Here is a 27850-nt window from a genome sequence, read left to right on the forward strand (position 1 = left end):
ACATTGATCACCTTCAGCTGTTCACATCATCGTACAGCCCAAACCAGGCTCGCCTCAGGTGTGCTTCAGTTAGTTAAATAGTAGCTTTGTGATAAGCTCTGAAAGTAAAATGGCTTTATTATTACTGAACATCTCATATAGTTTTTCTGATTGGGGGAAAAATTTGTCACTCTAAAATACAGTGGAGCAGTAATAAATGGAAGCATTCAGTTAACGTGCAATGATAGAGATTACATGGCTGTAGGTCTTTTGCACAAGTCTGTCATGCTGTTCAGGGTATTCACATACTCTGTGTTTTCTGTAGGGGGCAGGTCTCTGCATGTATGTATGTTTGGCTCTTTGACAACAAAACAAAGACTTTCCACACTACTGCAAGTGTACAGTATTTTGTGACGTGTGTCCATCCATATTTGCAAAGTTATCTTTTTAATACTGGCTCACTCATTATGTAAATAAATAGAGATAAGTATAATTTTAATTAATAAAATAAGAGATCAAAATAAGAGACAGCTGGAAAACACATTTAGCTCTACGAAATAAACGTTCTCTGAAATAAATACAACGGAGCGTAATTTTAAAATAAAACTTTTTTGTATTAATTCATATCTGTATATATTTTACAGTCCAGTTATATAATTTGTCATTTCAATGGCTCTACTGTCGTCATTGTCATATAATCAGTTTATTAATAAAGGTTTATTTAAAAAACAAAACAAAACGTCCAATGAGATTCCACGTCGAAAGTCCTCGTCAGCGCACCGGTTCGACGCATGCGCAGATGACTAACTTCCTGCTTCCTGACAGCTGCACAACAACAACAGAAGACTTTTCGCTCTGTGCTCCGTGCGTGTTTCCCCGATCTTTGATTTCAGGTCATATCTGTGTCCGAGTCCACCTGTCTCACCTGTCCGTCTGTCTGTCTACATGCGCGCTCCCGTGTGCGCGGCGCTGCTGGTGTGGGTGCTGACGGATGCGGCGGCTCGTCAGTTCTCGGAGGAGGAGATGGCTGCTGTCAGGTACGAACACCAGCTCCGTCTGGACTCGGTTTAAAGTTGAGTTTTGTGCAGACACCACCCATCCTCCCTTCATCACGCCAGCTGGAGCGAGTCTGAGGGTGGGTGCGTGTGTCTGAAGGGGCAAACGCGAACACTAGACTGGGATCCCACTGTGAGTTTGAGAGTGGGGAAACTCCCACAACACAATAATCAAATAATAATTGTAAAGTGTTTTTTTTTTTTACTGTACGTTTCCACTCAGCAGTCATCTTAGCAATGCGTCCGGCAGATGTTTGGGTCGTTTTATTGTATTTTATTTACAAAGTCACTAGGGCTGCCACAAACGATTATTTTGATAGTCGACTAGTCACTGATTATTTATGCGATTAGTCGACTAATCAGATCATCATCCACTGGACGTAAAACTACAGCTTATTGCACCAGCAGCATCTGCTCTTATATAACTATCATTAGCTTACAGCTTTAAGCTTTTAAGGTGCTAACTAAAAATAAAGACAAGATGATAGTTTATTCAATTTTAATGAAATTTGCAGATTGTTTCGGTAAAGTTGAATAAACTCCTTGCTATCTAAAATATAACAGGACACCGGAGTAAATTCTGGAGCATCTCACACTTCTGATAATCAGCTGTCTGCTTGATGTTTATTCAGCTGTGTAAAAACTATAACTTTAATCTCAGCCAAACCGATTTACTCAGGAACAAATAAAATACTAAAAAAAAAAAAAAGCCAAACAACAACATTTTTAATTTATCTAAGTGACTCATATATATTTAACCTGAGTCACGCGGTGGGTTTGAAAACAATTTGCCGGGAGTCTGGTGTTCTCACGGCGCTAGTGACCTAGCCCCCGGCTCGCTATCGAGCTAGTGGGTAACAGACGTCTCCGAAAACGTCGGAGCGCTTTTGAAAATATGTGGTGTCCTGATAAACTGAGCAGATATTTGAGGTTTACACAGCTACATTCTCGCCTGAAAATATGTTAAACGTTTATTTTGTGACCCAGAAAGAATAATAAGAGTAATATTAAAACTAACTAGCTACCGCCATTGTTGGAAAGTAAGCTGGGCCGCGCTATGAATTCTGGGACACAGCTGCTTCTTCTTCTTCGGGGTTTAACGGCAGCTGGCATCCTTGTACATGCAGTGCTGCCATCTTCTGTTTCAGTCCGTTATTACACTCTTAAATCCTGCTACTTATTCCTGCGTCTTTTGCGATCTTACAAAGCTTCAAACGACACGTCGACTATTAAATCAGTCGTCGACGATTTTGATAGTCGACGTAATCGTGACTAGTCGACAAATCGTGGCAGCCCTAAAAGTCACCACACTCAGACCACGAGCAACAGCTGGCGACTGTGGGGAGGAAGAACTCAAGACCACAAACAAGACAAAAAACAAACTGTGGAAGAGAGATGCCAAATTGAATGATATGCAGCAGTGGCTTTAAAACAATATAAGATAAGTGCGAGTTGCCTTCATTTGCATCTTAATTGTCTCTCATTTGTTTTTTGTGTTTGACTGATTCTGTTCCTAAGCAGTGGGTGTGGGCAGGTTTGATGTTTGTGGAAATATTTCACTCTACTATCAGCTGCATTTGCCTCATAATTTGAACACTGCCTCCTTCTTTCTTTTAAGGGTTTGACTTAAGCAACTGACATGTGCGTTTAATTTTTTCAGATATTTCAAACTGATGATTACGAGAAGTCCCAACATATTCACAGGTTAATCGGTTTGTTTTTAAAAGCTTTGAATTCACCTGAAACACAAACGTTTTTAATGTGTCGATGAAAGCACACAGATTCGTTTAGGTGATGTAAAGTATGAACTCTGGTCCTAAACAACCTTAAACAGCCATTCGTGTACAGCTCGATCTGCTCTCGTTCGTTTGCGTGTTTGTCTGCCTGTGTCAGTAATGTGAGAAGCTTTTATTCTGAAAAACGTTGAAAGTTATTCTAACTGTTCAGTGGTTTACTTTGCTTGCTTTTCCGAAATCCCGTTAAAAAGTTGCTCTGGCTTCAGAGCGTTTCCATTTTGATTCTAATATATGTTGAAATATTTTTGTACTTGGATGTTTAACGTTTTTCACACGAGGGAAAAATTGCAGAATCCAATTTTTACTGAATTAGTTTCATCTAAATTTGAATGCTTTGATAAATTGTCCCGTCCTTAATGTAACAAACTTCATCTCTCAGACAGCGCATCAAATCCATGTTCTACCACGCCTACAACAGTTACCTTGACAACGCCTTCCCCTACGATGAGCTCCGCCCTCTCACCTGCGATGGACAGGACACGTGGGGCAGGTGAGGCAGTTTAAAAACTTGAATGTAAAGTACACTTTACTGCAGTGAACTTTTCTTTACTTAGAAAATCGGGTCAAGTTCAAGGACACAACGTGTGAAAATCAGTAGAAACTTTGTATTACTCACATTTCATGGATTGTTTCAAACTTCACAACACTACAGCCTTAGGGGACATGAGTATCTAGGTTGACCTTGACCTTCACTGTTAGCACCTAAGGTCAAAGTTGACCTTAAAAAAAAATAAAGATGCCATGTTGAGTGGTATTATGTGTATACACATACACAAGGCCCTACGACGTTACGATGACCCATAAAGTCACACAGCATGAATATATCCTAAAATCTCAGGTTTCTACAGCTGATAGAAGCCAAAGATTTCAGTCAGTTCTGCTCCAATCAGGTATCGGGTATCATAAGATAATCAAATCGATTAATCATCTTCACATTTCCAACAATTTCCAACAATGCTGACATCAGCATGTTTAATAAAAGCATCACTATTTTAACACAGCGTGTGCCTTTCAGGGAGATCTGAACTCTCTGAGCGCTCTTGTTTCTTTTATTTTGTAGTTATAAGACACTTCCTGTCTCAACAGGACACAGCTAGCACACGCCAAACCTTTAAGTATTTCTTTTACCTTTCTCTGATTTTTACCACCTTATAAAACCATCAGGTCACATTTATGAATTTATTTAGTATATTCAGGTGAAATTAGTTAATTTTATTTCCCTCTAATGAACAGATTCAAGATTTCTCTTATAAAAGTTTAATACATTTACTGCTTTTTCCAAAGTCCAACACATTACACACATCACATTAAAAAATTGTGACTTAAATATTAAATTATACGATTATGATTTTTTCTCTTGTTTATGTATTTATGCATGTGGAAGGAAGTTGCGTTTAGACAAAGAATTTCAAAGTAAAACATTGAAAATATTCTCTTCAATTAAAGTGGTTCAGAAGAAAACATTATGTCAGGTTAAGAGTTGTCAGAGACAGTAAAATGACCCCTGCTGCTCTTTTCTCCACAGTTTCTCGCTCACTCTGATTGACGCCCTCGACACTCTGCTGGTAAGACTGGAAACAGACGTTTTACGTTTACAGAGCCTTTAACAAACACCGATGAGCAGATGTTGTACTCCTGTGCCGTGACACGACAGTCGTCCGATGTGTTCTCTCTGAAGGTTTTGGGAAACCGTACGGAGTTCCAGCGAGTGGCGTCGATCCTCCAAGACACCGTCGACTTCGACATCGACGTCAACGCGTCCGTGTTTGAAACCAACATCAGAGGTACTGACGGATGATTCGGACTCTGAGGGGAAACTCATGTTCAACATTTAAACTGCTGTTTTTATATACACTGCACCTCTGGGCACAGGAGCTGTGGCAAAGGAGAGTGTCCACCTCAGGTTAATGTGTGTGTGTGTGTGTGTTTGCGTGTAGTTGTGGGTGGTCTGCTGTCAGCCCATCTCTTGGCGAAGAGGGCGGGAATGGAGCTGGAGCCCGGGTGGCCCTGCTCAGGACCGCTGCTGAGGATGGCCGAGGACGCCGCCAGGAAGCTGCTGCCTGGTGTGTTCTGGCGTTTCAGACTCTCTAGTTTTAATGAACTACTTTGAAAAGCACACATGAATAAATCAGTGAAATTTGTCTCAACAATAAATCAGCGTTTGAGACTCCCACCGGCATGCCGTACGGTACGGTGAACCTTCTGCGTGGCGTCAGTCCCACTGAGACACCGGTCACCTGTACCGCTGGCGTGGGAACCTTCATCCTGGAGTTCGCCACACTGAGTCGACTAACGGGAGACCCGACATTTGAGAACGTCGCCCGCCGAGCCCTGAGAGCCCTGTGGAAGACCAGATCTGACATCGGACTGGTAAATAAAGTGTCTGCTACAACCGTCCGCTCACATCCAACCCAAAGTGCAAACATGGCAGCTAAAGTCGGAAAAGGCCTAATGAGCATTTGTATAGGGTGAGCCACTGATAGGCCAGCTTGTCTTCCTTGGCTAGTCAGTGAAATTAATTTAAACAAAAACAAAAACATTTAAATATGCTGATTTTATGCGAAAGTTTCTGTGGAGGGCTTTGTGCCAAATCACAGCAGTCCTGGAGCTGGTGAAGGAGCGACCCTGCCAGAGCTCGCTGGCTTTTAGCTGAATGTGTCAATAAAAAAGGAACAGCCCTCCTACTTGTTTCTGTCACCTGTCTGCCCGCCCAGGTGGGGAACCACATTGACATCGTGTCCACGAAGTGGGTCGCTCAGGATGCTGGTATTGGCGCGGGAGTCGACTCGTACTTCGAGTATCTGGTCAAAGGAGCCGTTATGCTGCAGGATGAAGAGCTGCTCAGCATGTTCCAGGGTAACAGTCACAGCGCTTCCTCCTGACAGCTGCTAAGCAATTTCCTGTTTTAGTAAAAAAAAAAAGTTTGATTTGTGGAGACAAATAAAATATTTTTTCTAGCCTGTAAGTTGTCGTCAGGGTTGGTTTGTCCGATGCTTCCAGCTGCATAACTTCTGCACTTTCTGGCAAAAGTTTTGTGAAAGCTTCAGTTGATGCCTCTGTGCTAACAAACAGAAGGAAAACCAAACATCTGATCTCTGATCCTGTGATGTCTTTTATCAGCGTATGATCGAGCCATCCAGAACTACACCCGCTTTGACGACTGGTACCTGTGGGTGCAGATGCACAAAGGAACTGTGTCCATGCCCATTTTCCAGAGTCTGGAGGCCTTCTGGCCCGGCCTGCAGGTGAGTGAACGCACAAACACAAGTCTGTAACGGGAGGCTGTTAACATACAAACAAAGTCAAATCTGTGTTTCAGTCTCTGCTGGGAAACCTGGACAGCGCTGTGAGAACTTTCCAGAATTATTATTCTGTGTGGAGACAGTTTGGAGGACTGCCTGAGTTTTACAGCATCCCTCAGGGTTACACTGTGGATAAGAGAGAGGGCTACCCACTGAGACCAGGTCAGTCCACTAACACCCTCCGCCTATCGCGTTCTGTCTTCGGGGTCAAAGGTTACAGTCGGAGCTCATTCAGACTAATATTTATCAGCTTCAGGGAGTGATGGGAAGCTGGTTGATGTTTAGTGTCTTGAGATAATCTGAGCTAAACAGCAGGTGAGTAATGCTTTCTGAGATGGGCACCAACACAGAGCTTTATCGCAATAATATTTATTGTGATTTATTTATTGTGTATTATTATACACGCACAGTGTTGCTCCTGAGTTCAGCCCTCATCACGTCCCACCCCCTCAAGCCAAAGCTTCAGATATGAACTACTACCTTTCAGGACATCCCTCTCATGCATGCATGGAGATGAACCTTGAAGGCGCTGATGTCAGTTACCTGGGTGTCATAAAACTCCGGAGTCTAGTTTTTGGTTGTTTTCTGAGCAACTTTAAGTAACAAACCAGCTGATCTTCCTTCTTCCTACGTGTTTCAGAGTTAATCGAGAGCGCGATGTACCTGTTCAGGGCAACAGGTGATCACACCTATCTCCAGCTGGGCGTCGACGCTCTGGAGTCCATCGAGAAGATCGCCAAGACGCCGTGTGGATATGCCAGCGTAAGTCCCACTATCAGTTTGATTGGCTGGCCTTAGTTATCACTTTGAAGTGCTCGTGATTAAAAAGAGCTCACGAGTAAAGTTTTCCTCGCTCTTCTTCCTGCAGGTTAAAGACCTGCGAGATCACCAGCTGGACAACAGGATGGAATCCTTCTTTCTAGCTGAAACCATCAAGTACCTCTACCTGCTCTTTGACCCCACCCACTTTCTGCACGGCGGAGGGACGGAGGGGGACGGGTCGTGGGAGGAGGGTGGGGAGGCGGGGGAGTGTGTGTTAGGGGCAGGGGGGTTCATCTTTAACACGGAGGCTCACCCTCTGGATCCGGCGGCGCTGTACTGCTGCGGCCGGCACGACCAGGACCGCCAGGAGCTCCAAGACATCCTGCTCACCCTGTCGCAGCCCGGCAGCCAATCAAAACCCCCTCCCAAACAGACAGAGGGGGGCAGCCAATCGGAGAGCATTGCTCTGAAACCCGGAGAGAAGAAGACGCCCCCTCTGCTGTCCTGCCCCGTTCAGCCGTTCAGCGCTCGGCTCTCCATCCTGGGGCAAGTTTTTACCGACGACACGTGAGACTGTTCGACTTCCTCCGAGCGTCTCGCCGTGAGCGACTGAGTGAGACCCGAATCTCAGCAGCTCAGTGAAAACAGAGTTTTGAGGTTTCCGTTTCCTAAACTGACCTTCCTACACAGATCTGCTGGGGTTCGCTTTTTGTTGCTATGAAGGAGCTCAGGACCAGAACTTTGCTGTGCTTTGTCGACTCAAATGTAATTTAAATTAAAGAGAAAATATATTTTTATTTAAAACAAATGTTGTTTCTTGTCTGTTTTACACGGTTGGTGATGAGGTGTTTTTTGTGCAGGCCAGGGCTTTTACTCTCTGAATGCCTGACAGTGTGTCGGTCACCACTGTCAGGCATGAACACTCTCCCATTAGGGCGTGGATGCACCACCTTGGGGTGTTGGTGGGGGGCTGGGTGTCCTGCAGTGTCTGGAACTGGGATTCTCGCAGCGGATTGGCTGGTTCCTTTGAGGATGTCGGGTGGTGCGTCCGTGGATGGCGATGGCTCTGTTTTGTCCACCTGACGGGTCGTATGTGTCAGAGCCACACGTATGTGTCGTTGTGGCTGATCGCTGTAGTTGACAGTTGTTTGTTGCAGTAGGTGGCACGCCTTCTTCAGCTTCTGTGAACCTGCCTCCATTATTCTGTGAAGCCTGTTTGTTTATCCTCTGTGCGTTTACTGTCGTTGTTATAGTTACAGCAGACAGGAGTTACATCCCCAAATGATCCTCTACACCAAAGAAATGTCTAAAGGTCATCACGATATAAGGTTGTAATGACTTTGATGCTTTACAACCACACAGCTCCTCCGTAGGGGTAAATGTGTTTAATCACTTAGAGGTCACAACTACGGAAACGACGGTCGGGTCACCGAGCTCGAGCAGTCTGCATTAACTTCCCTTTGCACCATTTAAGGTTTCGTCTTCACTCTGAGAGTTTCTGTGACCAGCCAACGGTTTCTGAAATGTGGGGACAGATTTATAAGTTTCCAAAACAGACGGGAAGTGTTTTCCCCTCTAAATCCAGGATCCAGACCTCTGAGTACAAAAGACGGGAGTCAAACTGATTAAACTTTAAGTGTTTCTGTGAGAGCAGTTAAACAAAATTCTGACTGTTGATTGGGTTTACATCGCCTGTCAGCAGGAATCAGGAACAATGGGCTCGTGTTCAGGAGCCTTTGTCACTGTGGTTACTATAAAACCAGCAGACAGAACAATAGTCCACAAATGAAAGAATTAATAACACGAGAGCGTGCAGGCGGTGTCATGTCTGTGCCGTGTGGGTGTCTGTGCTCGCAGCAGCCAGACGGAGGCAGTGTTTCGCCTCCATAGTGCCAAAGTATGTCCGGCATCTGGGAGTCAGGGTCCTACAGAGACGTGTCACATACAGAAATCATGAACCTTTTATAGTTTTCTTAATGTCTTCTTCTTGGACTGATTTCATGCAAATCATTCTTTTTATGTAACATTTGCCCCGAGAAGCACAGCTGCAAGTGACTGAATATCAATTATTGATTACACATTGGTTTGTTTGTGATCCAGTATAGATTACAGTTTATTACTAATGAGTCCCAGCATAAACTTTTCCCGACGTACAAACAAAGATGGTCTGTTGAAACTCGGTATAATCATAAATTAAGTTCTGTGTGATGAGAAACAGTGCAGAGCCTCGTGACAGCAGACTGCAGGTCTTTACAGGAACACGAGTGAATGAAAAGCAGTGAGATCCAAGTCACTTGATACTATTTTACATTTAAAAGAGGGCACGTCCCGACGATTCAAAATCTGAGGGAGCCGGGCAGCAAATCCCCGCTCATCATTAATGACGAGCACGCGGCTCAAGTGCCCAAACCGCAGCGCTGCTAACAGGCTGACTGCAGATCAGCGCCCACAGACTCCCAGGTTAAAGTGTCAGACTTTGAAGTGGATCGTTTCTGTTGGGTTTATCTAGGCACAAAGCCGCTGGAACACAAGACCAACAAACTGCACGACAAAACAGAACAAGACAGAGCTCTTTGTGTTTGTGGCTCGCGAGGGAAGTTGAGGAAAAGATTCCTTCACCTGAACTCAACCAACTTCGACTGATTCCTTTATTGTCAGCAAGCAATCATTCATGAATATGCAGTTACAAATATACGTGACATCCTTAAGCAGGCATCTCTGAACAACATCAGTGTCTGGATTCTGTGTGTGTGTGTGTGTGTGTGTGTGTGTGTGTGTGTGTGTGTGTGTGTCCAGCCATACGTCCAGCCAGACAGACGACCTTTCAATGGACTTACACTGTATGCAGAAAAGCAGAAGTAAGCGTCTTGCTAAACTATAAAAACAGGAACTTGGTCGTGTCTCAAACACACATTTAAAGCACTTTTAAGAACAGCACAGTCTAGTTCCTGCAGCTATAATGGAAATGATAACGTCGAGACTGCTTCCTCTCATCTCATGGTACACAAGTGCACACAGAGTCTTATCAGACCTAATAAGGATATGATTTTTATCAGCATACAAATGATTATACATTTCTAAGCATAAATGACCATCTTAAATGATCAATTCTGACAGTTTCCTTCTTGGTTATTATTTTTTGTTGTTTTTATTTTGGACTGACACAGACGGGCAGCTGATCAGTGACTGCCAGGCCTCATTTATACTAACTGGATGTGTGCTGTAGATCTCAAACCCCGGCTGGGCTCACAAAGACTTTGAAAATGTTGCCAGGAACCAAACCAAAGGCTTTTAAAAAGGAGCAGTAATGTTTTCTAGTCAATTCAAAGACTCACAGGTAAAAATCAGCAAGTATTGGTTTAAAACCTAACGAGGAACCTGCTGGATCATGAGCAGTCCAAACTATGTGGACTAAATGAAATACTGTAACGCTGCATAGGGAGGAACATTTTGTGCGTATGTGCGGTGACACGAAGGACTTGCAACACTTGACAAACGGGCTGAGCACTGCATCTGTATCGTGCATGTGAATATGCAGTGACGGAGTAACAAATGTTCTACGTGAAAAGTGAAGAGGTCATCTTCAGGAAGCAGAATGTTGCCATTAAATTTAAGGTTGATTTTGTCCTGTCATCTGTCTGTTTGATGCTCAGGAGGAGATCTGTGTGAGGGAGACACGAATAAACAAACCTAATCATGATTAAAAACTTCATATCCTCAGAGATTTGCAGCAGTTAAAATGGTGAAAGGCAGTTTTAACAGAGTGATTGTTTCTGGATTTCATGTAATTAAACATCAACTTTTCCTGGTGTGTATCCAGTTTTCCAGCTCTTCAGTTTCCTCACTGATCTAAATTACAGACTCATTTACCAGCAAACAGTTTTCATATGGATGCAAACGAGTCAGGAGTTCAGTCAGGGCAGGGCTGACGGCTGATTTCAGCTGAAGTCGTTCTGATTGAGAAGACTTATAGATCCTCCATCCTCCGTCTTACCAAAGTAATTGATCATCTTTCCACAAGAGTTCAAGAGTTTGTTGGATTATCTGATTATCTGGCTTCACAAGCTGTAATTTGACGGCACCGTGGTGGCTGAGTGGTTAGCACTGTTACCACAAAGCAAGAAGATTCAAACCCACCCAGAGCCCTACCGCGTGGAGTTTAACCCATGTTTGTGCGTTTAGCTCCACTCAATTAAAAAAAGGCAGGTTGCCCCCCGCTGAGGACACCCTCCCAAAATCAGAATTTCTTTCATTGTCTAAACTTTTATTATTGGTGAAAGTTCACCTGGTAAGGTCAGCTCTGCCTCATCCTCCATCTGAAAACTAAAGGGCTGGTGTCCTGCAGGTTTTAGATCTCACCCTGGGTCAACACACCTGAATCACAGGATTAGTTCATCACCAGGCCTCTGGAGGACTTCAGGACATGTTGAGGAGGTCATTTAGCCATTTAAATCAGCTGTGAAGGATCAAGGACACATCTAAAACCTGCAGGACACCGGCCCTCGAGGCCTGGGTTTGGACACCACTGCCCTAAAACAAGTTTTCACTGTGGCCATAGATCAAGGAAGCAGTGTCCCTTCAACCTGTCTTATTTCTGATGGCCAGCAGGGGGCGACACCTTTGGTTGCCAATAAGCTTGAATGGGAAAGAGTTGTTGAGTCCCTTTGCTCTGTGGTCTCAGTAAACATGTCCCTGATGGCTTTATGGGCTCCGTCACTATTTTCAGTGTTACTGACTCACATGTGAGATTCATTTGATCAACTATGGCCCCTGTTAGGGTCAAAAAGGTCAAAAAACTGTCACTTGCTGATGTCAAACAGAAGCCATTAATCAATTAATCAACACTTGAAGTTTTTTGTACTAGTGAGACAGAACGCCTGACACCGAATGAGTGAAAGGAAGACGAGAGGGTTTAAAATACATCAAAGAGAGAAATCGGTGTTTGTTGGAGGGTCCACACGGCCGGCTTTGCTGTGCAACTCTAGAAGTAAACAGAAGCTTTGTTTGTTCACAGGGCAACTCCACACAGCAGATTGAAGTTGGAGGTCGGTGACGGACCAGCATCAGAGCCGACTCTGGTTCTGTTCAGCAGAAATCCCCTCTGGCATTAAGGGCTGGACTCACCCTGCTGTTTCCTCCCCTCCGTTTTATAACCTTTTAACGTCCCTCAATCCTCCGTCACTATTCTGCATCTCTCTTTTCCTCCCCTCCTTCGTCCTTTCAGGGTGTGTTTCTGGATCGGTCTCCATTCATGACTCCATCATGACTAACTGCTCTGAATGTGAGCTTGACTTTGCTCCAAACAAGTCTTTAAACCGGATTAAAGCATTCATACCTCCCTTCCATTTCTCCACTCTGTCAGTCTACTTGATGTTGTTCTGTCTGGATTGTCGCTCTATTTTGACCTGTTTTATTTCATTATATTGCTGTTTTCAACCGTCTTAGTAGTTTTAAGTCCCTTAACTGTTACTTATCCACCTGTTAAATGGTGATGTATTGACCATCTGATAATGCTGTTTCTGCGTTGGCTGAGGCTCTCAGTGCTACACTGCTATGTTTTTTGAATAGACTTTGGTTCATCTGTCTATTTATCTGTCATGGTCCTGGGTCGTGTGACCCAGTGTGTTATGTTTAGCCTATTTTGATGTTTATTGTTTGTTTAGGTTCTCTAAGGTAGCCCAGCCATTTGTATATATTACCCTTGCATTAAGTCTCCCTTGCCCTTCGTGTGTTTATGTCTGTGTGTCTTGTACTGTCAAGTTCATGCTGTCAGTTATGTCATCTCCCCTGTACTAAGTTTCCCGGGGTCATGAGTCCTGTATGCGTGGTTATGTTTAGTTCTTGTCATGTCTAATTTCCATGTTTCCTGTTTTACTTTGTAAGTCTGTATTCATTGTCAGTGTATTCAGTTGCACCCTCCTGTCCTGTCGTTAGGTTCATGTGTGTCAGCTGTGATCCCATGTGTGGCCACTTCCCCTGATCATCCCTCATGTGTATTTAGTCTCTGTGTTTCATGTAGTCTGCGTCGCGTCGTCTGTGTTATCTCCCCTACCCCTTGTCATCGTTTCCCAGCCTTAACTAGTCCTAGTTTGTACTTTGTTTGGCCATAGTTTTCCCAGTCTATGTTCAGGTTTTCCCTCAGTTGCTTTGCTGCCTTGTTCCTTAAGTTTTCGGCCCTAAATAAAGGCTCGCCTTCTGTTAATTCCGGTTTTGTGTCCTCACCTCTGTTTGCTCTTGGGTCCTCCACTCACTCCACACGGTCTGCCCCGGCGGTCCGTGACATTATCTGAGTCAGGACTGCAGGGGCGGCACAGATACTCGGACCTCTCGGGCTGCCACCAGTTCCTTTGGGGGCGTTTGATCCATCTCAGCATGATCCTGTTCACCCTGCAAAGGAAACTCATTTCTGCTGTTTGAAGTTGAGAGTAAAAGGTATGCACAGCCCCGGGCTCATGGTTTACTGGACACATTAAAGGTTAGGACCAAAACTTTAAGTAACTAAAGCCACATGACTTTTTGGGATCTTTCCATGAAATAACTGCAAACATAAGCTGTGTGATCAGAGGTACAGCTTATGATACTTGGCAGGGATAGTCATGATTTTGAATATTTGAATAGTCATTAAATTATAAAGACAGAAAAGTTTATGCAACTATTTTTTGTCTTCATGGCATAGATTCATGACGGTGTAGGAAACATTCAGAGACTTTGATTCGACACCATGGTACACACTCGTGTAGATCGACAGCATCACATCATCACTAACAGCCTGAATCACTGATACAGGGCAGGATGAATTGTGTGAAGTGTTGCCTCAGTTTCCAGTTCTTAGCTGACTGAAGTGGCACCCACTGTGGTCTCCTGCTGCTGCAGCTCATTTGCTTCAACGTTTGACATGTTGTGCATTCAGAGATGCTCTTCTGCATTCCTTGCTTGCAACAAACTGGATTTTTTTTTTTTTTTTTTTTTTTTTTTTTTTTTTTTTTTTGGACCGTTCTCTGTAAAATCTGGAGATGTTTGCGTGCCCAAATTATATCATCCATCTCTGAAACATCAGACTAGTGAGGCACCAACATCCTGATACTCGGTTTGAACTTCAGCAGGTCATCTGGTCTGTAAGATTAGCTGATCATTTATTTGAGAAGCAGTTGTACCTAATAAAGTGGCTGAAAAATAACAATAATAGATGAAGAATGTGGTGCAGTGTTATGGGCGTTGTACCAGTAAAGCATTTGTAAAATTAACTGCTTCTGTATAAACAAGAGAAACATGCAAAGCCATCGAAATGTTGACTCTGCACGTCTTCTTCCTCTATAAAGACTTCTCAGGGATTACACGTGTAGCTAAACCTCTTTACAGTGGCACAAAGGGGAGTTTCGCTGGTCTGGCCCACTTCAGCTTCTGTCCCATTTAAGACTTTCTCCTGTAACCCTAACTAACAAATGACTGCATGGTTGCACCAGAGAACTGACCACTTGTTAGCAAAGACATTATCTGGAGCTGCAAAATAGATGTGGTATCCAGTCCCTAAAAACTGTACTGACATCAAGACAAGGACACCAGAACATGCATTTTTCATGACTCAGTCATATCACACTCTGAGAAATATTTACCTTTGGCTCCTGCTCCTGTATGTTTTTAGCCAAAGCATCCACAGCTGGTCATGTCATCTAGAATTAAGTTCCAGCTTCACTCATCCTTGTAAATCCTCATCATTCATTCACACCTGTTTGACTATGTGTGACTGTATCACAGAGGAGTGTCATGGTCCCAGGGTGGCTTTGATTAAGTTTCAGGCTGTCATATTTGAAGTAGTATTTTTAGTTCCCTGAGTGTTTCATCTTCCTGTGCCTGTTCCCCAATCTGAGTGCTGTCTCTGTAATTGGTATTTGTCTTTTGTTTACTTCCTGGTAACTTCCTTCCTGTCTGTTTCGTCTTTAGTAAATTGTGTTACTTGCATGTTCCTCGCTGAATAACTTCATGTTTAGCATGTTTCATCGTCTCCTTGTTTCATGGTTTATGGTTGTTGTTGATTTCCTGTTTTATTTTGGTAGTTGGTTCTTGTGGCTTGTTTGCTCGTTTCTTAGTTTTTCTTCCTTCCTGCCTGATTGTCTTGATCACCTTCACCTGTGTCTTGTTCTCACTCTCAGACTGTATAAAGAGTCTGAATGTTTAGTGTTGAGCCGAGTGCTGTTCTTCAGAGATTTCTATTGTAGTCTCCCGGGTTCTTAAATCTAGTTAGTCCTGCCATCTGCTTGGGGTTTATCCTCCAGGTTCATTGTCAGTGAAGCTCCTCATCATCTGGAGGTTCTATGTCCTGCATTTGTTTCAGCTTCTTACTGCACCTGAGGGATCGACTGTGAAGCGAGGACGGTTTTAATGGTCAACGATGGCTCTGCACACACATTAACTCTTTTTGGACACGTTTCATTCCTGTCACCATCACCTCCTTCAATCAAATGACCTTTCAACAGCTTTCTGTGCTCTCACTGTGTTTGGAGACTTTACAAGAGCTTTCATCATCCGTTTCACTTTAGCTGAAAGTACTTTTCTGTGCTTCAAATGAAATAGAAACTTCAACATTTGGACTTCAGATATTTTTGCTGCTTTCATTTTTACAGCTGACTTTGACTGGATCTTTCCCTCTTGAAAGTTTCTACTTGAGTACATATATCAGGCTTTATCCTCTGATTGTACGTTCTGCTGTTTTTCTGTCTTCATTTCCATTTAAATCTCTTTCTGAACATTTATTTTAAGTGTTTCTCAAACAAAGCCTCCCATCCTGTCTCTTCTCTGCTGAGGTTTTCTGTGCTTCACGCTCAGAATAACAATAACAGAAAGAGAAACATGTGGTGATGCAATCTATCTCAGCTGCTTTCTTTCCTGTAGGGGTGAAATCAGTCAGAGGGGATTTTCTGCAGCTCAGCACCAGTATGCTCTATTTGAACTTTGTTTTTCCCCCGTTCTGGATTTTAAAGAGAATTCCTCCAGCAAACAACCAGAGAAACAGACCTGCAGCGATGATTAACTCCAAAAAATCTGATTTCCAAAGAGGAAGACGAGTCAGACAGTCTCTTCAAAATGTGACTCAACATCCTTTCCAACTTCCTGTTACCAATACAGCTGCTACTCAAACACCTGAAATACTCAAATATTTTGGCCCTCATGAACATGAAGCATTAATTAAATGTAATGCAACTGAAATATATAAAATTAAATATGTTCAAATCAAAAATATATACATTGTATAAAGTGAATGTAAACCAATAATGTAAATTACACCAGATTCCATTAAATCGAATGATTTACATGGTAAATATGAAACGTTTCATTAAAAAAGTGCAAATAATGAAAGTATTTAAAGTCAGGATTTTGGGCGTGAACATCATTTCTACTGTAGCATTCAACATCTCTGAATCTTGTCCTACATTTCTCGAGTTAGATCATATATTTCAGCACTTTTTCCAGACAGAAGGAGTTGACGTCTCTCTCATCGGTGTCTCTTTTAATTAACTGTAACATGTGAGGTTAAGTTCTGAACCGCTGCCTTTCCTCCCAGCTGGTCACGGGAGTGTCATCGCTACTCTAAAAAGATTTACGAGTTGAGGAAAAACTCCAGCTTCGAGTCCAGGAAGTGAGTGAAAGTCTTTGTAACTGACCCTGCAGTCGGGACCGTCAACATTATGACCTTACATAACACCTTGTGCAGGAGAAGCACTGAGTGATAACCCAGCCTTCAAGTGGAGGCCCATCACTACGTCTCAGATGAGCCTACAGCTCAAAAACGGAACAGCAGTCTTTGCAGTATCCAAGACAGAATAAGGTGCATCTTGACGGGAGCGTGACAGGGGAATGATCACTTTGTCAGATAATCACAGGGCCGTGCAGCATGTATTTGTCCCTCAGGGTCAGACTGTCAGTGTGGAGATTTACTGAAAAGCCCAAACAAATGACAGCTGGGCGGCCTGCCATCAACAAAATTGTCACTCATCACCCGCCTTACTTGCCACATTTGACTCCTTGTTTCTTCCCCAAAATGAAATGTAAGCTCAAAGGTCACCATTGTGACATGCTGGTGCTGTTTAATGCACTGAGCAAACTGAGCGTTCAGTTCAGTTCAAGTGTTTAGTGTGCTGGGAGCACTGGGAGCTGTGTTACCACTGCACAGCGATTTCAGATACATCACGCCTCAGCGGTGAAAGATTTGCTCTAAAATAACGCAGAGACGACCGTGGGAGGAAACGCACCGGAAACCAAGCATGAGGCTGCCTGAGAAGCAATTGATTGGTGTAACTGATGGTGTAACAAAGATCATTTTTATATGTGATTATTAAAACATATTGAATTCAACACCTGACACCAGTGAGATCGGTTAACAGTTTATTGGCAAAGGTGTGAACACCAGTGAACCCATTAGGACCAGTAATCTGAGTGAAATCAGGCCCAGGATATCTAGTTACTGGGTGAGGTGCAGCAGTCACATCGGTGAGGGTTCGACATTGTCTCCAAGGAACAGTCAGCTTCCTATATCGATGACATCATCACTGAGCCTGTGCAGGTCTAGGAACAGATGATGACGTCAAGGATGGGCGTTACACAACATGCAGGTCTGCTCAAATATTGCATAATACAATGCATGTGTGTGAGAGAGATTTGGCTCCAGGCCCCCAAATTAATCATAAACCGAAGGAGTGAGAGGTACCACACCCAACACACACACACACACGCACACACGGACACATGCAAGGCTGCTCATCTGGTTGCCATTAGCAGCCAGTCAATGACAACAGAATCACATGGGCTGGGCTCATGCACATACACACCATTGCATATTATTCAAATGATGCATGGATGTGTGTGCGAGTGATGTGTGTGTGTGTACGTTTGGGAGTGAGGTTGTGTTGTGCAGTGAAGGACTTCAGAAAGTGTGGATACTTTAAAAAAACAGGCTTGTTTGGTATGAGGGGGGATTTTTGAAAATGAGAACAAACTTTACTGTGAAAAATAGGGACATATTCTGAAGTCAGGATCTTTTTGGATTGGAGAAGTGGAGGTTTAGGTCATGATCAGGTGTAAGCTGGTCCGACTTTAACATCAGCTCCAGTCTGCAACCAAAGGGGAATTCCACATCTCCTCCTCCTCTCCACCACTATCCCATCTCTTCATATTTCACTCCATTTGTTCTTGTCATGTTTCTCTCTGTGTGACAGAAACTCCCCTTGTAGACAAAGCATAAAATATTCTAAAAAAACCCCTTGAACAATTAAAAAGACTTTGGTTTGATCTTAAGTCGTTAGCATTGAACACAAATGTTTGGTTCAAGAGGATTAAACTGGATTAGTCCACATATCACTGACACTGCTGCGACTGTCTCTAATAAGTGTGATTTAATATTTGGCAGGATAATTTATGTCAGATAAATATGGTTAAAAATAATCTCTGACCCTAAAACAAGATGTTTTATTCCCTGTATGTTCTTGTTATACCCTTTATGTTCATTCAAAATTTCCTTCACATAGATTGTAGTCATATCCATGCAAGCTTCACATAGATTTAAGCTACGGATCCCTTTTAAAGTCATCTTCTGGGAGAAGAACAGATTTTGATGCCTCTCTGTTCCTCGTGCAGATTCTGTCCTGACAGAGGGAACTATCATCTTTCCTTGTCTCCTCCTCCCACTGGGCTGTGTCCAAAACAACATCGAACCATCTCCGCAGGCCCCGTCAGCATGGAGCTGCTCGCCCTGTCCCTCAAACACAGGACCGGCGGCTCTTCAAATTTAAGCTCAACAATAAGTCTGAAGTTTAAAAAAGGGTTCAATACCAAGATCTGTCTGCTCTTTTTACTTCAGCAACTCGCTCCACACATGGACACATTACAGAGTTGGAAGCGCTCACTCTGATCCAGCAGCTGTTTAAACTCTAGGAAACTACAAACTTTATGCATATCAAGCAAATCTGGACTTTTTGGGCTTTAAAATGACAAAATAATTCTCTTCTTTTCGGAACCATTTGATTTTTCTCTCTAGTCTAGATTGAGGACTAAATCAACACTGGTACCAAAATCTATCAAAGTTAAGATGAAGCTGTCTGTGTGTGACTACAGGACATGGATGCACACTCATGCTGTGGGAAGCAGACCTTCATAATCGCTCCGTCACTTACAGCATAAAGCTTTGTGAAAAGAATAACTCAGATCATATCTTGGTGCTTATTTCTCTTCCTGCTGATTTGATTTAACTTTCCGTTGCATCCAGTCTTACTGCACCAGCTGTCTCACAGTCAGGAGACTCCCTACATCAGAACGAACATGACTAAACTTATGTTTGGCTCCTCTCCACCTTCCAGCTGGAGCAGATTGCAGGACAAAAGGAAAAAAAAGTGGACACTCCGACTCCACCCTGCGAGTTTCACAGGTCTGGAAAAGAGATCTTACAGGATGTGATTCATTAAAACTCTGCTTGTCGTCTCATTTGATCTGTGATTGTTGTCTTTTTTCTGTTATCCATTTGGTCTCACGCTGTGTTTTCACAGTAAAAGATTTCACTTCACACAAAGAAAGGTCGATAACTCCGTGAGCTCTCTGATCTCTTCAACGTGTGCCTGAAAGCAAAGTCGGCAAACTTCAAATACGTGATGTAAATTAGTACGTTTAAAATTTTAAAAGAATTTCCTGAAAATCTGGAAAACAAAGTGCAAAAATAAAACATGCATCAACACATCATGGCTATCCACACTGTATTAAAAATACCAGAAATGCTTTATTGTAATGTAAGTAAATACTATAAATACTAAAGCTTTAGAGTTGGAAAAAAGAATATTGGTGCAAGTTACCGCACATTTTTGAGGCATGAGAGTGTTTTTTCTCAAGTCTCAGGAGAATGTACAGTACATGTTTGAATCAGCTCTTTGTTCGGGTGTGGCCTCTAAATCACGACTGTACACCATATTATCCATATCAAAGAGAGTGTAAGGCTCAGTATAGTTCAGCTTACAGTAGTTCTGTTCACTGTTTTATTATCAGGACTGTGAGATTGTCATGAATTCATTTTTACCCCAGTCAGCTGGGACACAACCGCCCGATCCCAGAACAGTGGAGGGAATTTTACTTCAGTTACAAAAATCCTTAATAAAACAGAGGGAAGCAGTTACACAGTATCCTCTCTAACAGCAGGAACACATTATTTTATAAGCTGTATTTTCAGCTTTGTAAAGAAGCAACACTTTTGTGTTTTAATGGTAGTCCTCGCTTATGAAACATGGTAGGAACACGCTGAAACATGAAGCATGCACATCGTTTTCACAGGACTCGACGCAGTCGCCTGGAAAACTGTGGATCCTGTGATTCAGCAGCTTGTAGAACCACCCTCAGCAGCACTAACTTGAAGTAATCAGTTTCTGTACAACTTTATCAGTCTCACATCACTGCAGAGGAATTTTGGCGCTCTCTTCTTCGGGATGTTCGTTAAGGTTCGCAGGCGTTTGTTTGTGGACAGATATCTTTACATGCCACCACAGCATTAAAGGTTAAGTCTGGACTTTGACTGGTTCACTGCGGCACCTTGATTCTTTTATTTTTCAGATTTACTGCTTGGGATCTTTGTCTGGTGGTCCAGTCGACCCACTCTGGTCCCAGCTTTAGAATACTTTGGTATACAGAGAAGTTCAACCATTACTATTTTTGTACAATAAAACAAATAAAATGTTGCGTTTTCTACAAAAACGGGAACATTAAAGCCCGACATCGACACCGTCAAACTCTGGATACTGTGCAGTGGAATATTCTGACCTTCTCTGTGTTATGTTGATATGGCTGAATGGATGGAAGGCTCCACAGGCTCCAGAGCGTCATGTTGTGTCTTCATGTAATCCTCTGTTTCAACATAAAGTACTCGTCTGTACAAGTTATCTTTTACATGGACTGTAAAAATAATTTCCCCCAGGGATCAATAAAGTATTCTGATTCTGATTCTGATGGTACTCTTTGACCGTGGCAGGCAGATTACATGCTTGGATGAATGAATCTGTGCTTGTTATCATTCTTAGTCAAAAGCCATGCAGACTTTTATTGTGAAATGTTGTTTGAGCAGGTTTATAGGAAGCAAAAAACACTATGATCCGCTTTGTCAAACATCACATCTGTGGTGCTCTTACTACCACTCACGGTCGTCGCCCTTCTTCCTGATCTAGCTTCAACAGCTCTTTCCCACAGCCTGTGGCAATGCTCATCAAGTTTATCCCTCTGTTGGATCAGGATATTATTTAACGAACTTAGTGAATTTGTTCATTTCATTTCCAACTCCATATTTTGATTGAGTGAAAAAGATTCTTATGTCATGTTGGTGCAACCTCTGGGTTCATGCTTGTCACGGTCCTGGGTCGTTGATCCAGTGTTTTGAGGGTTCATGATGTACTTTTGGTTTATGAAGTTATGTTCCAGTGTTTCATCCGTTGTATTCACTCTGTTGTTTGTATCCCCAGGTCTTAGTTTGCTGTCTAGCCTTTAAGTTTCGGTTATTATTCCCCCCTCTGTGTTCCCCGTCCACTTGTGTATATAGTGTCTGCGTCTCCTTCTGTCCGGTGTTGTGATCTCCCTCTTGCTGTGTGTCGTGTCTGTAAGGTAACTCCTTGTATAATTCTTTCTGGTTAGTATCTCCCAGTTGGCCTTCCCAGTTTAAATCTGTTCTGAGTGCAGTCCTGCTTGTGAGTCTGGATTTTGGGTCCTGGCACACACAGATTACCGTGACAATGCCATGTCTGAAACAAAGTGTTTTAGGTCCTGTTTAAGAGAACTACCTTTTGATTGGCTGTTTATCATAAACAGAAGGTTTGACAGCTGAGTTGGTGCTGAGTGCTCACAGCCAGAACTGTGTGTCCGAGATGGCCTTAAAAGGAGTCACTCTCTATGACATCACAGAGATCCAAGACTAGAAAAAACTGCGATCTTAGTCTGAAAGGCTGAGGATCATAGAATTTATTACTTGCCTCGTTATTTGAAACTTTGGCAATATTCAATATGGATAATTCCATATCCTGTTACAGTTCAGCTACTGTAACAGTTATATATGACAGAAAACGAGGGAAAAGTCCTCTTTGTTTGGATATCTGCTGCTGCTCGTTCAGTCCTACACTCATTTAGGTTTGACGACCTAAATCCACCCTGAACTTATTGTCTTCAACACTCCTGACAGTTGATGTGACACTGAGGTCAGGACTCGTGAATGTCGCATCAACATGAGGTTGGTGTTACTCAGCAAACGCTGACCCCACAGGATCCAGTTTCATGTATTCATCCCATCTGCTTCCTTTACCACACACACATACACTTACTCAGGAATGTGTTACATTGTACAGTGAAATGTGAGCCTGTGGGTACAGCAGGGTGTGTGTTATGATGTGATGTACTTGGCTGAAAGAATGAAAACACAGCTTTGGCGTTCACAAAAAACAGTTACCGGTTCTAATTGCATCTGCGTGGCAGACCGAGTCCATTTCTGAGTGACCGTCCCTCAACATAACAACTCCTAAAACGAAACTTTTGCAAAGCTATCACCCATAAATGTGATGATTTATGGTCACAGTGTGAGAGCATTGCTGGGTCGCTTCATATTTTCTGGCAGCTCGTTAGTTACAGATGTGACAGCTGTGACTCCTCCCTCTCCATGATGTGGTTTTCTGTCCTCGCTGATCACAGATTTTGGTCCTTCAGTGTTTCTGTTTGTGATGCCATTTGTCAAAGGTTGCCTGGGAACAATGACAACAAGAGTTAAACATTTTAACAAAAGCATATAATGAAAGTGGGCCAACTATTCATCATGTTAGCTTTATGTCTGTGGAAGTCCTGCATGAGTGACAAATAAACATAACAGATGAATGACACCAGCAGAAGTGACCTGTTTCTGCCTGGGCCACGTCCTGATGCTGCTCAAATGATGTCGTGTTTATGGAAGCTGTGCGGTATTCAATAAGAAATTAATGGACTTTTGTGTCCCAAAAACCATGACGAAGACATTTCTGAACCAGAAGCTGTGGGTGGATAAAAGCATCTACACTGCTCTGAGGACCAACACCACCGCCTGTAATAAAGAGCTCTCAGTCAGTAACATGAGGAAATACAAGGCTGCCTCTGATAAAGTCCACAGAGCGCAATCTGTCTCCAGAAGACCACGTACCATCACAGACTGTAAGGAAAAACCCTCGATCTCTCTGGCTGGAGAAGCACAGATCTTCTATGTGTACTTTGAGGGCAGGAAACCAACGTACCACCTGGTGGATTCATGACAACCACTGGGACAGATCACAACTTAAGGAGGACTTGATTCCCTTGAAGGCCGTGAATTTATTAGACGTTTTCTCAAGGGAAGTGCCAACGAGCTAGTCCCTGTGATATATTTAACGACTGCATCATCCCCACCAGAGATGGGCAGTAACGCGTAACGCGTTACTGTAATCTGATTACTTTTTTCAAGTAACGAGTAAAGTAAGGGATTACTATTGCAAAAACGGTAATTAGATTACCGTTACTTTCCCGTAGGAACGCTGCGTTACTGCGTTACTAAAACTGTGATTTTTTTTTTGCGAGAATGTCTCATGACAGTGACGTAAGCGAGTGCGACGTTGGTGACAACAGCTGTGTGCAGATCAACAATGGATCATATATCGAGTGCAGAGAGAGTATAGGGCTTTGGAGTTGACGTCACGCCGCAATGCATTGTGGGAGCACAGCTCCATTTTCGGGGTCTACGAATCAAAGCAAACACACTGTGTTGGAACGACGACGACAAGAAACATGCTTAAAAGCAGCTCAAAAGAAAACGGACGGTATAGAGACCGATTGCGTCCAGAGGCGAAGCAGCGGTACTTGAAAAAAATAGAGTGCATCGCAAATCTGGACCCATATGAAATACGGCAGTGGAGTAAAGACCCAGACGACCTCCCGCCACTGTCCTACCCCGATATCTTCACGTATCTTGTTTGTGGAGTAAGCGCTTACACAGCAAACCAGTTTCGTAATTACAAGTCACTTGAGGCGCACATCCAATTTACAAATGGCTGGGTGCAAGATTTGGCTATTTTCAAGCCGCCAAACTCTGAGTACATCGTCAAAGTAAGTCAGCTGGAGTGCATCGAGTGAAATAGCCATTTTCCACCCCCCACCATAATTAATGTTATACATTTATCATTGAACTGCTAAAATAACGTTATCATATTATATGCCCGTAATTGTAAAGTACATGCAAATTAACACATTGATAATCGGGCAAATTATTAATGCCAATTTGTGTCCTTCCTGCAGTGTTGGGTAAGTTACTTTAAAATAGTAACTTAGTTACATTACTAGTTACTTCTCTCAAAAGTAACTCAGTTACTTCAAGTTACTCGTTACTTTCAAAGTAACTAGTTACTAGGGAAAGTAACTTTGGTTTTACTCAGAATTCTCTTGTTAATGTGTTGCTTCCATAACTTTGCCAGTCTTCTAGCTTGCTTACTTGCCACAGTGCACTGTGCCACCTACCAATAGAAAGGAAAAGATAATGTGCACATTTCCACGAGAGAAATCCCACGCCTGGACCGTCATTGACTGCTGCCATGATTCTAGCCTACGTCACAGCGTCATGTGCGCCTTTTACATCCAACACAAAAACTGCAGTCGTGGTGCTTTCGATTGTACTCAGAACTCGGAAATTCTGCCTTCTGAATAGGAAGATGTGGGTAACACCAGACTGCAGATGAGCTGCATACAGGGCTGGACTGGGACAATTAAATCGTCCCGGGCATTTTGACTAGAGACCGGCCCACCATTATAGGAAAAATCATAAAGCCTTTGAATGAAAACAAACACTGTTGTGACAGTGATGTGCACTGTTCTGATGGTATATATGCATCAATCTATCAATCGTTTGTTGTAAGATTCAGATAATTATTTTTTAAAAGCGAGACATTTTAAATGAGAATAAGAAAGAAAAGTATTTCTTTGTGCCCCCCTTTCCCTGTTAATGTCCTACCTGCCCCCCTGGCAACACTTTGCTAGACCCGCCCCTGCACAGTTACCAGCTGTCAGCTGCTTAGAAAAGGATCCTGGTGTTATTTGTCTCTCAGAAACAGTTCATAACTTCAACTCATTCATGTCACCTAAAAGGTAAACCTGTTTCTCCATCACCTGTTCAGCTCTGATGATCCAGTAAGGACATCTCCTGGTTTCATCTTCATGTTTCCCTCTCACCACATAACCAAACCAACATCATGACCAGCAGCTTTTTTCCAGCTGTGGCTCCAGCAAACATCAGCTGATACTAGAAATTAATATTAAATAAATTCTAACAACAGCTGATCAAGCTTAAACGTGCTGCTGTTGTTTAGCGCGACATCCGCTGGTTTCCTCTTTCGGCGCAAAGTGGACGATAAACAAACAAGAGAGCCGATCAGCTGATCACTGATCAGTTTTCATGATTGAAGTAGAAACGGGAGAGGGAGGGGGGAGAATGAGAGAAGAAGAGGCAGCTGTGCAGCAAAGACACAGAGTAACTCCAGCTTTGTGCCTTTTCCATTGTAGCTGAATTACGGGACAAACTGTTCCTTTTCACCTCAACAAGAAACGCGTAATATTTCCTCTGAATACCAGACGGGACGGTTGGCAACTCTAATAACTTATGAACAAAATAAAGTGCAACATCATTAACTTCATAGCACCACCCAGCTGTATAGAAACTCCGTCATGCTAGCTAGCACGCAGTACGGAAAAAGTCAGCATAACGAAAATAAACTCCACCTAAACTTGGTCAGAGCGTTCTCACTCCCGAGGCGTAACATGTCGACGTTTTGTCACGTCCCGCGGCGTTCCTGAGGAACGCGAAAGGAGACCTTCGGTGTTCTTATGGTACGCGGTGGGTTATGGCTGGAATCCAGTGCAATGACGCTCCCGCGGTAATAGACGTTCCAGCCCTGTATTCCAGCCCTAAACCTAACCTTATCCCTAGCCCTAACCATAACCTTATTCCAGACCGTAACCAGGACTTTAATGATGTTAAATAGCGTGTTTCTAAGCGATTTGAAGAAAAAGAGCGAACATGTGTAGGTTCAGTCCAGACGGTTCTCATATTTCCTCTTTTTCCGAGGTCGTCATTTAGGAACGTGGTGGGTAGCCGAAAACGTAATATGGTGACGATTTGTCACCTAGCGTAAAATGTTACGCTTTGGGAGTGAGAACGGGTTGACTTGGTTTATATCTGACCCAGAGAGACTGCAGGTCATAACTTCTTACCTGAAGTTCAGTTCACACTCGGACCGGCGGCCGCCTCGGGTCTCTTTTCCTTCTGCGTCCCCTTTCTCCAGCCCGAGAACGTGTTGCTTTCTCTCATCCACCTGCTGGCCTCCACCACTTGCTAATGTTACTGAATCTGTGGAAGCTCCGCGATAGCCACCACACGAAGTAACGAGTAACGACCCTATCTAAATCCCAGTAACGACTAACGCGTTCCTGATTTTGGCATAATAACTAGTTACCGTGCTCGTTACCACAATAATAACGTAGTTACTGTAACGCGTTCCTTAATAACGCGTTAGTCCCAACACTGCCTTCCTGTCTCATTTCATTTATTGTCTTTACATCAACCAATCAAGTCACTCCATTCGATGTTTGATCGCAATTTCTATAACTTCCGAGACCACCAACGATGATATTATTCAGCTATAAATTGTGATGTGAACATATTTAGAACTTACCGGAATGAAAATGTCTTGAGCACACCAACTGATATCTGGAGACGTAACAGAACTTGATATCAGCTCGTCTCACGGCTGCTATCCAGGCTAGACGCCTTCGTTTGGTAACATCCGATACATGAGCTCCTTCATGTTGCTTCCAGGTTGGGAAAGCATAAAAAGACAATCCAAACTTATTCCCGTGCCGGTCGTAAGATCGAACATTGCAGCCGACCACACAGCAAGTACGAACCATGGCTATGCTTTCGCTCCTTACTTAGACCCCCCAAAATGGCCAAAATCCTTTCCACGCCCACCCCCGTGACATCACGCTCCAAAGCCCTATGAGCGTGCAGCGTTTAAAGCGTGGAAGTACTGACCTTACTTTGAGTTTGATTCCATAAAAAGTGACAAAAACATTAGTGTCCGTTGTGCGTGGGAAGAAAACTTCTTTTTACAGAGAAAAAAACCCCTAAACTTCCGAGCAAGCACCGAGTAGCTACGACGTAATGGGAAACTCACAGAGAAACTCGCGGATTCTTCAACTGACCGCGGCACACCTGCACCAGGGTAAACCTCCGCCTGCCCCACTCCTGCTTTACAGGTGAAAATAGAGCAACAGGACCGCTGAGTCTTTGACTTTATTTATTTTCTGCTGTGTTTTACTTGCATCTATTTGAAAGACTGAGTGTAAACACAAAAAATATTTTATTTTATGTGCTGGAATGTGCAGAAAATAGGTTTAAATGTTAAACTAATTTCTTCCAGTCAGAGAATGTTGCATATAATTAAATGTTTGCTTGATGCATAAAGTTAAAAGATTAAAACTAATAAAACAAGTTTTAAAAAGAGACTTTTCCATTTGATTACATTTTGTATGATGGATTATGCAGAAAAAGTAGAATTGGGCTGAAAGATCTATCGCTTTATCACCTACTCAGGTTGTAAATCGTGCTTTTAAAAAGTAACTAAGTAACTAAGTAACTAAGTAATTAATTACTTTTGAAAATACGTAATCAGTAAAGTAACGGGATTACTTTTTTGGGGAAGTAATCAGTAATTAGTTACTGATTACTTTTTTCAAGTAACTTGACCAACACTGATCCCCACATGCATCAAACAGTCAGACATAGTTCCTAAGAAAGTCCAGCTCCCAGCAGTTTAAATGACCATTGCTTCTGGATCCTTGATGTTTGCAGAGATAAAGCGAGATCAGAACCTTAAACACATCCTCCTTGCCCGAGCTTTACAATTTG

The 27850-nt window shown here is 43.0% G+C and overlaps 1 protein-coding gene across 2 annotated transcripts; it reads left to right on the forward strand.

The window, feature by feature from the left end:
• Positions 1–771: 771 nt before the first annotated feature.
• edem2 (ER degradation enhancer, mannosidase alpha-like 2) lies at positions 772–7702 on the forward strand. Of its 2 annotated transcripts, none has more exons than XM_086278354.1 (11): positions 772–1016; positions 3210–3320; positions 4356–4395; positions 4509–4614; positions 4768–4893; positions 4989–5200; positions 5545–5686; positions 5951–6075; positions 6150–6294; positions 6773–6894; positions 7001–7702. In XM_086278354.1, the coding sequence occupies exons 1-11, from the start codon at positions 925–927 to the stop codon at positions 7463–7465; spliced, it is 1686 nt and encodes a 561-aa protein (XP_086134480.1). In that variant the 5' UTR covers positions 772–924; the 3' UTR covers positions 7466–7702. The 2 variants fall into 2 exon arrangements, with proteins under 2 accessions (XP_086134480.1, XP_086134481.1); XM_086278355.1 differs by lacking the exon at positions 772–1016 and adding an exon at positions 1030–1167.
• Positions 7703–27850: the final 20148 nt, after the last annotated feature.

The sequence above is a fragment of the Aulonocara sp. 'chitande type north' Nkhata Bay genome, linkage group LG20 (assembly GCF_057382095.1).
Source record: "Aulonocara sp. 'chitande type north' Nkhata Bay isolate Kocher_YH1m ecotype deep benthic linkage group LG20, A_spYH_male_GT1.1, whole genome shotgun sequence".
Classification (NCBI taxonomy): domain Eukaryota; kingdom Metazoa; phylum Chordata; class Actinopteri; order Cichliformes; family Cichlidae; genus Aulonocara; species Aulonocara sp. 'chitande type north' Nkhata Bay.

What these genes read in the sequence shown, in the direction of transcription:
- edem2 (XM_086278354.1), top strand. Translation starts at nt 925, where the DNA reads ATGCGCGCTCCCGTGTGCGCGGCGCTGCTGGTGTGGGTGCTGACGGAT. An exon ending in CGCCAGGAAGCTGCTGCCTG is followed by an intron (nt 4,894 to 4,988) that starts GTGTGTTCTGGC and finishes ACAATAAATCAG; the next exon opens with CGTTTGAGACTCCCACCGGC. An exon ending in GCTGCTCAGCATGTTCCAGG is followed by an intron (nt 5,687 to 5,950) that starts GTAACAGTCACA and finishes GTCTTTTATCAG; the next exon opens with CGTATGATCGAGCCATCCAG.